This window comes from Enoplosus armatus, chromosome 12 (assembly GCF_043641665.1).
Source record: "Enoplosus armatus isolate fEnoArm2 chromosome 12, fEnoArm2.hap1, whole genome shotgun sequence".
Taxonomy (NCBI): Eukaryota; Metazoa; Chordata; class Actinopteri; order Centrarchiformes; family Enoplosidae; genus Enoplosus; species Enoplosus armatus.
This window is the reverse complement of record NC_092191.1, coordinates 13570452-13579793: the sequence shown is the minus strand read 5'-3', so window position 1 is coordinate 13579793 and position 9342 is coordinate 13570452. Positions and strand designations below refer to the sequence as shown.

Sequence of the window (9342 nt, the reverse complement as noted above, 5' to 3'; positions counted from 1 at the left end):
ATGGTTGTTCCAGGTTTGCTCTTACAGAGTATGATTTAAAGCAGGTCAGATTTAGAAAATGTCCTTTTTTTTGTCAGCCAAAATACTTCCTGCAGTTTGACAACACATTAGTAGAGAGTGGACACCATCAGGCTTGAGGACAGACCTGGTAGTAATAATGATGATCCATCTGTGAACTTCCAGACGTTCCGACAGTCTTGTAAATGGCCGTCTGCTTTATATCACAGGGTTGATGTGACTGTCTCAAGTACAGCGGAAGAATCTAATATTATATTGTAAATGACATGCACTGTTTATGGAAAAAGTACTTACCTCTGGGTGAAAATACAGAGAAAAACTGTACTTTTAAATCAGTAAATGTGTTTGAAATGCTCTCAAAGGACAGAGTGATCAACAGATGCAAATGATAACGCACCACCACAGAGAACATGCACAAAGGTTTAGAGAAGTTTTTGTCAGAGTAAATGTGGCAGTGCTGCCTGGGCCAGACAAGATTCTGCAGTTATTAAAACCTGGAGCGCATTAGCGGTAATAAATCTACACGTTTCGACATCCTCATTACCTTCAACAATCTAAAAGCCAGAGGAGTCACTGAATAACTGTCTTTACTGAACGGAGATGTAGTTATCGTCTGCACACACCTGCCTGCTGGCTTCTTGTTTTACATCCCAGAGTGAGAAGTGGCCACATTTGATCTGTTGAATGAAACCACAGGGATGTGACGGATCAGTTATTGGGACATGGGACGTATTAGAGAGCGTGGGTGGACAAGCTGGAGTACGAACAGACATAAAAACAGATGTGTAAAGACTTTAACACTAGACAAATACCAGACTAATGACTAATAGCAACTGCTCTCTTATGTGGTTATGATAGGCGTGTATCAAAACTGACAACTTTTGTTGTTTCAACAATGCTCACAGTTCATCATAATTTCCAGGAGACTGTTGTTATGATCACTAAACTCTCTTTCAGGCAGATTAATTAAGCTTATCATACTTAAAGCTGCATTAATCAATATTTTCACACACAAAATGGGTCAAATGATTATGTGTAATGTAAAATATGTCACAGGCAGTGACAGACAATTATCACCCGACTCTGCAGTTCCCTTCAGCGCTACAGAGTGTTTTAGCGTCTTTCAGCTCATTGTTTTGGTTTCGCAGCCCGAAATTTTAATCACTCTCATCAGCATTGTTACCAGCCGCTCTTTTCAGCCAAGAAAATCTCTGATAGACTCACTATGCGCTACCTGCTTAGCTCCAGATGATAGACAGACAAAGTTTACAACTAGCTGGTGAATATAATGAATCACTTAGCAGCTAATTTCCCTCAAAAGTTGTAATGTAACGGATGTGAGTTAGCTTTCATTATGCATTCTGTTTTTAGGTGACAAATGGAGACCTTCAATCATAAACTGAACACTTACCTAGAGACATGGATGGGTCCCAGAGGTACGTCAAGTTTATATTGTCATCTTAGTAGCTGCTGTAAAATGTGATGCTCTTGTCTTAAATGTGTTTGTCCTCCAAAATGTTGCAAATACTGTAATTTCTGCAAAAGCTCAGCAGAGTACTGCAGTCAACAGAAAAATGACGGTAGCTGTGAAGGTAAATTTTACCTAAAACCTTTGTCCCTAGTCATTCATTATATGCTGTACATATTGCATGGACTTGCACAAGAATTCTGCAGGGGTTTTTCACCTTCTCGCTGCTAACCTTTCTGGGTGTTGAGCAAACATTTCTCAGTCAGTGTGAACTGCTGCTGCTGCTTTTCAAGTTCATCTGCTGTTGCCAGTGAGGCCTCCTTATCGTCTCCTCTCGATCAAGCGGTTAAAAAAAATGGCCTCTTTATCTCCATATTTCAGATCAGCGGGTGCGAGAATGGCTGCTGCTCGACAACTACCCACCAACCTTTGCACTCACAGTCATGTACCTTCTGATCGTATGGATGGGGCCCAAGTACATGAAACACAGGCAGCCGTACTCCTGCAGAGGCCTCCTGGTGCTCTACAATCTGGGCCTCACACTCTTGTCCTTCTACATGTTCTATGAGGTAAACAGACTGCTCCGCACTGAGAGATGTGTTGAAGTAGGCCAAAGCAATCACTGCAACGTCACACTACAGACAGATTATAAAAGAACAAAGAGGAAACTGACCTGAGTCAGAGCTGCATACTCACTTTAAACTCTAGTGTGTGAATATGACCATATATATATATGTGTGTATGTTTGATTAAAAGAATACTTTGACATTTTGGAAAATATGCTTATTTGCTTTCTTGCCAGCATTAGATGAGAAGATTGATCCCACTCTCATGTGTGTATGCTAAATATGAAGCTGCAGCCAGCAGCTGGTTAGCTTAGTGTAGCATTAAGACTGGAGGCAGGGGGAAACAGCTCTGCCCAAAGGTAACAAATTCCCACTACCAGCACCTCACTAGCTCACTAATCAAGCTTTGGAGTTGTTTTTGCATGTTGGTCTTTGGGGGTTATGTGCCTCACTAGACATTTTTCGTAAACAGTAGAGTTAGATATCATCATATCTGTCTGTTAAATATGAAGCTGAAGCTATGTTAGCTTATCTTAGCATAAATTTCATTTTTTCAGTTTCCAGTCTTTATGTTATGCTATGCTAAGCTAACCGGCTGCTGGCTCCAGCTATATATTTACCCTACAACCCTCGAGAGTGGTATAAATTCTTGGCAAGAAAATAACAGTAAGCATATTTCCCAAAATGTCCAACATTTCCTTTAAATATGAAGCTAAAGTCAGGAAACAGTTAGCTTAGCTTAGCATAAAGACTGGAAACGGGGGAGCCCGGGTCTGTCCAAAGGTAAAAAAAAAAACTTTCTACCAGCGCCTCTAAAGTTCACTAATTACCACTTTATCTTATTTGTCTCGTTTGTAGTTGTGGTTTTACTTTTTTTTAGGTGTTTTGTCTCGATAACCTCTTTATGCTAAGCTAAGCTAACATAGCTGCTTTATATTTAGCAGACAGGTATGAGAGCGGTATCAATCTTCTCATCTGACTCTCAAGAAAAAAGCGAATAAGCATATTTCCATAAAAATGTTGAGCTATTTCTTTACCACTTGACTCTGATTGGGGCCTGTGGCTACTGGCGTCTCCAACTGAAAGCTTCCATGGGAGACAGTGCTATCAGGGAGTGAGAGGGACACAGCTGGACGCTGACAGGCTCATTGTTTCGTCCGTCAAATCCCTCATATGCCCTCGCAGACATCAGCACAGCCCCCTATTGTTTGCTGGAAAACTGCTTTTTATAAACAGCTGACTAAGTAACTGAAATTGATAGATGCACCGATGTAAACAAACATGGAATTGCCTTCTTATTCAGCAAGGTGTCAGAATAGTGCCCAGACTGCACATATCAAAGTGATCGTTGTTGTTTTGTGTACCTGTGAACACCAGGTATTAAGTGCCTTTGTGCATGTTGAAGTCTAAAGTATCTGTACTCTTCTCCCCATCCAGCTGGCAGAACAAGCTACTTGTCTTTGTGTCTGCATTGCGTAAGGCCCCATCGGACTGTTGGCTGTGTGATTCATTAAACTCTGTACTCTGACAATGACCCGGACATGGGGTGAACTTTTGGCAGTCCAAAATCAATGCCAACTGATGTGAATCAAAGTACAGGCAGTTTTGTTCTTGTCAACTTTCCAGGGCACAGCGGTTCATCACATAATCATTGTGATTAAAGCTGATTGTGATTAATTTTGTTTATTTATAGGCTGACTAATGCCACTCTAGGTTTGGAGAAAGAATCAAGGAGTCTGTGCACACATGACGAAATACTTGATGTATAAAAACCGAACCTCACTTTATTCTGTTGCTGGTTCTTAACTGGTGGCAGTTTCTTGGCTCTGAGGTTAGTTAGTGAAGCCTTTTACAGCAGCAGACAAAGACAGTGGATCTACAGTATATTGATTTGGTGAATCAGCATTAAGCCACGCCATCTACGTGCATTTGAATATTTATTCTTTAAAGGGGCACCAAACTTTACTTGTCACAGAGAGTATCACTCAGCCTATAAACACGGTGTATAATGTCTTTTGTGGCTTTTGAAAAAATAACCCTGATGATGTCAACTTCTTGCTGACATGGTGTGTGTGTGATGTACTGTTGTACTAATTTTGTATTATGCATTTTATTTTTTTAGCTTTTGAGCTAACTCTGGTACAATATTTCAAATGGTAACATTTATGTTTATTGTTGTACATAGTCCCTTACAAATAAATGGAATAAATAATCAAGTTGTCATATGGGAAGTGTGGGATGCATCGTTTTTGGAGCTGGACCCATACTAGGGATTTAAGTCAGGATGAAAGCCGGCCTTTGCTGCATACATTTTAGCCATTATTTTTATATAAATAAAAAATCACTTACAAAGCAAAAGTATAGATAACATATAGCGATACATATAGAAATTCCGGTATATGTATATGTATGCACCAAATCTGTTTACCTGACATGCTATCTGTCTGTACATTTGTTGGTCCGTGTGTTTATTACTACTTGGGAAGTCACATTTCACAACATCATATCTTTTAAGTTTCACTTTTACATTGCATTCGTGCTGTGCAGTGTTGCATTACAGTGTCTGTAGCTAATCTATTCAGGGAGATGGTCAAATATCCATTCATCATTCATCTTAATGGCTTTTTCTTCAGCTTGTTACCGCCGTGTGGCATGGTGGCTACAACTTCTATTGCCAGGACACTCACAGTGCACAGGAAGTGGATAATAAGGTGAGTCAGTCAGATTTACACTGTGTAACCTTTATATGTTTTATTACTGGTGATTTTATTTTCATTTGATCACATCTTTGACGTCATTTCATTACAGAAAGTACATGATTTCCCATTCTGTTTCTTGATATGATAAACAGTACAATAAATGTATAAACACCGGATACTGTAGGACAGCAAGAATGCACATAATATTAAGCAAAATGTGTGTTTTTTCTTTCAAATCTACTGCTCTGATCTCTGTGGGTGAGTACCTGTAAATCCAAGCAGATAAGCTGCAGTGACAGGCAGTCAATTTAATCCGACTCGTGTCATCATGATGACTCTCTTCAGTGTCCCTCTGCAGCGGAGGTGAAAACAAGGCTCACAGCGAAATGTGCACGGCTTTGCAGTTCTGCAGTGATTAAATAAAAAGTTTCATCAGTGTGTCACTGCTACAAATTGCTTCATCCTGAACTTTCAAGGGCCTTCAGGACAGTCGGACTAACATTTTGTCTCTATATTGTATATTATTCTCTTCAGGCGTTTCTTTTGTTTTATTTATATCTTTAACCATTTTTGTTTTGCCGTGTCTCCTCTCAGATCATAAACGTCCTGTGGTGGTACTACTTCTCCAAGCTCATCGAGTTCATGGATACCTTCTTCTTCATACTACGAAAGAATAATCACCAGATCACCTTTCTCCACATCTACCACCACGCCAGCATGCTGAACATCTGGTGGTTTGTTATGAACTGGGTACCCTGTGGCCATTGTGAGTGTTTTAACACAACTTCGCCCTCCAGTGACTCAAATCATTCCAGTAACCACATTTACTGTTTGCCCCCAAAGCGAGCTAAATAATTCAAGTGCTCTAATGTTAAACCCATTAGCCCTGAAAACAGCCTGTTTTCCCCACAAAGCCTTAAAGGACACAAAGTGACACTTATTGCCCTGAACACGGTTGCACTGTGCTGCACTATTAAAGTTGTAGTCTGCAAGTTGTCAATTTCCTCAAAATCAATAATGTGCCTTTTACTATTGACTTAAATATAATGTGACATTTCTGATCTATAAACATGTTTTATTATTTATCAGATGATCACTATATTATTTCTGTATTACTTTACTGTTAATGGCTTCTATTAATTTTACATGAACTTTTTTAGCAATTGTTCCAAACAGAGCAGACTAATGAAATGTTGGTTATTCCCTGTATGATCGTTACACTCCTGAATGCCAGTCACTTCCTGTGTCTCTCCTCTGTGTCTCGTCAGCGTACTTTGGCGCCTCCCTAAACAGCTTCGTCCACGTCGTGATGTATTCTTACTACGGCCTCTCAGCCATCCCGGCCATGCGGCCGTACCTTTGGTGGAAGAAGTACATCACACAGTTACAGCTGGTGGGTTCATCCTGCAGTTTCTTCCCATCTGTGGAAAAAGTATTCAGATCCGTCACTTAAGTAAAAGTAGCAGTACCACAGTGTAAAAAATACAACAGTTAAAGTAAAATTCAAAAGTTTACTTAAATAAAACTACAAAAGTTTCATCAGCAAAATGTATTCAATGTATAAAAAGCAAAAGCACTCATTATGGATTAGGATTATTATTACATTTTGATATATTAATGTGTAAGTAGCCTGTTATTCCTGTAGTTGGTCGAGGTCAACTATTCTTTATACTGTTGGGCAGTTTGATCTGCAGAACCCCCAATCTCATGAAGACATTTCTGAGTATAATTACATCCTAAAAATGTTTTTATTTAATTTTCTTAAAATAAGTGACATTTTTTTTAAAGATCAATTTGTTTAAAACATGCTCTTAAAAGGAGTCTGTAGCTTCAAATGAAAGAAAGATTGAGTCAGGTTGCTGCAAAAGAAAAAATGAAAGTGTTTTAGAAAATACTTGAAACTGTGTTGAAAATAGATTGAAATATAAATTACAGACTAAAATGTCTTGATGAGAAGGAACGATGTATTATAATTTAGAAGCAGATTGTATGTTTTGTATAAAAAATCTTATACTGCAAAGTAACTAGTTACTATAGCTGCCACATAAATGTAGTGGAGTAAAAAGTACAATATATTTGCCTATGAAATGTTGTGAAGTAGAAATATAAAGTAGCATAAAATAGAAATACTTAGTAAAATACCTCAAAATTGTACTTAAGTACAGTACTTGAGTAAATATACTTAGTTACTTTCCATCACTGTTTCTTCCCTTATTTCACCTATTATCCTTTTAAAAATTCATGCTTGTAAAGAAAGTTATATTTTCAATCTTTGTCCTTTGGTCTGTCCATAAGATATTTTAGGCTCTGGATCAATATTACGTTTCTATATGTTCTCTGGGTCACCTTCTCATCCTATTCTGTGTCTGCACGTGCCATGTTTCCTCCACAGATCCAGTTCTTTTTAACCATGTCCCAGACAATGTGTGCAGTCATATGGCCGTGTGGCTTTCCCATGGGATGGCTGTACTTCCAAATAAGTTACATGGTCGCACTCATTTTCCTTTTCTCAAACTTCTACATTCAGGTCAGTTGTTTTTTCCCATTTTAAACTGTTAATTAATGAGTTTAAAGGATATATAAGAACAATATTGTCTGTGTAGCCAAAGCCTGATCAATCTTATTCCTCTGTGCCATAGAGCTCCATTGTTGCTCAAAAACAATTAAAAACACATCGGTGAGCCCCATTGTTGCATTTGGTGACATGTTCCTTCATTACGGAGGACGTAGGTGGTGTAGTTTAATTGAGTCAATAACACATACACCATCTGGCTGCTGTACTCACTAGAGTACCAAACAAGTGTTAATCCGCCACTGAAAATAGTCCAACAAATGCACTATTTACACCTGTTTGAGTAACTTTTGCAAAAAAACTGCAGTGCCCAGCTGTTACAGAAAATTACTAAGCATTTAAAAAAAGTAACATATTTGATTTTAAATATATACATCTTCAGTAAGAAACAAGCTTGGAGCAGAAAGGAAGTGGGAAATTACTGAATAACAAACTATTGCATTGTTGGTTTTTGTATTTTCAGGAGATATTGTATGTTGACTGTAACAAAAATAGAGAATAAAGCCAGCCTTATCCTTCAAATTAACACTGTATATTTGTGTTTTTAAATAGACAAAAACTAGTTCTGTTTCTGCTAACAGGCTTATTGGGTTTAACATTTGTGTATGTTACATTCTGCTTATAGCCTGTCTGATACTGCAGTTTAGAAGATATTAGAGTATTTTTTCATTAACACATAACATCAACAACATTTTTTGTTAAGGAGCCGTTCAATTTGTGTTTTTAAGAACTGTGACAAAGCCATGAACGGACATTTTACAGGTGAAAAATTAACTAACGCTCTCTGGTGGACAAACTATGTGATGGAGACACTGTTGCCAAATTACTTTAAACATACTATCTTACATTATAAATAGAAATTTGTGTTTCAGTAATTACATTTAATTATGAGGTGACCTTATTCAATTTTCAATGATTACGTTATGTGTAATAACATGTTCTCTATGCCTCTCTTTCTCTCACACAAGACATACAAGAAGCCCAGTGCTTCTCTAAAGAAGGAGCACCAGAATGGCTCTCCTGCATCAACAAACGGACATGCAAATGGGACGCCATCAACGGAGCGCTCTGCACACAAGAAACTCAGGGTGGATTGACATTTGAGAAATCGTCACCCAATTTTCACTGTAGCGTGTTAGCTAATGCTGCTAGGAGGTATATGTATCTTCTTATCTAGAATAGTCTCGCACTCACTTGAGATGAAACAAGCCATAGCCACATATATCCAGAGACTTTCCATGTTTTTACACACATTCCTACTAATGGTATTGAATTATTACATTAATATAGTTAAAGGTTGACACTGCACAATAAATTCACTCCAAAGCAGAAATCTCTCTCTCGCTACCAGGCTTTACATACAGAAGGTCCACAGATGAAAGCTGCCCCGAGTGTGTTGGCACACTGTTCCAACAACGTAAGGGACAATTAATACTACAGCCCTTAATGTGTAACTAGAGCATGCATCTTGTGTCTTGCTTTATCTCACTACAGCCTCGGCTGTGCCGTAATCCTCAATATTGCCCTGTGTAATACTGTACTTTTTTACTGACAGCTTGTAACAGCAGAAGTTGCATTTTGCCGTATATTTGCAGCAGGGTCTCCAGTTTGGAATATTTAGCCATCTAACCAAAGCATAGTACACTGCTTATGCTAGGATTCATATTTAAACCAGTTCAAGACACAATGTTAAAGGCAGTCGTTGTGTTTTACGAGCACGATATCAACTCAGTTCTCCTTAACATCCCCCATGTTACAAAAATCAGTTTTTCTCCTTTCACACTGTGTTATATCTGCTGTAGCTTTATCGAGTAAATGCCATTAGAACTTGAATTAATTGAAATGAAATAAGGCAATGCCCGTTAGGTCTGCAGTGCAACTGCTTATTGGTAATATATAGGTAGTGAATATCATAACAGTTGAAAAACAATCTCACCACAAGGTCCATTTAGCAGATCTGGAGCTACTAAATGGACCTTGTGATGGAACTGCTTTTTTCAAACACTATAGGTACAGTTA

General features: G+C 38.3%; 1 protein-coding gene across 1 annotated transcript; it reads left to right on the top strand.

Moving 5' to 3' along the window:
* The first annotated feature begins 1387 nt into the window (after positions 1-1387).
* Positions 1388-8420, top strand: elovl5 (ELOVL fatty acid elongase 5). The gene is made up of 7 exons (XM_070916093.1): positions 1388-1454; positions 1868-2055; positions 4686-4763; positions 5346-5517; positions 6020-6144; positions 7144-7278; positions 8292-8420. The coding sequence occupies exons 1-7, from the start codon at positions 1397-1399 to the stop codon at positions 8418-8420; spliced, it is 885 nt and encodes a 294-aa protein (XP_070772194.1). The 5' UTR covers positions 1388-1396.
* The last annotated feature ends 922 nt before the right edge of the window (positions 8421-9342 follow it).

What these genes read in the sequence shown, in the direction of transcription:
- elovl5 (XM_070916093.1), top strand. Translation starts at nt 1,397, where the DNA reads ATGGAGACCTTCAATCATAAACTGAACACTTACCTAGAGACATGGATG. An exon ending in CACAGGAAGTGGATAATAAG is followed by an intron (nt 4,764 to 5,345) that starts GTGAGTCAGTCA and finishes GTCTCCTCTCAG; the next exon opens with ATCATAAACGTCCTGTGGTG. An exon ending in CTGGGTACCCTGTGGCCATT is followed by an intron (nt 5,518 to 6,019) that starts GTGAGTGTTTTA and finishes GTGTCTCGTCAG; the next exon opens with CGTACTTTGGCGCCTCCCTA.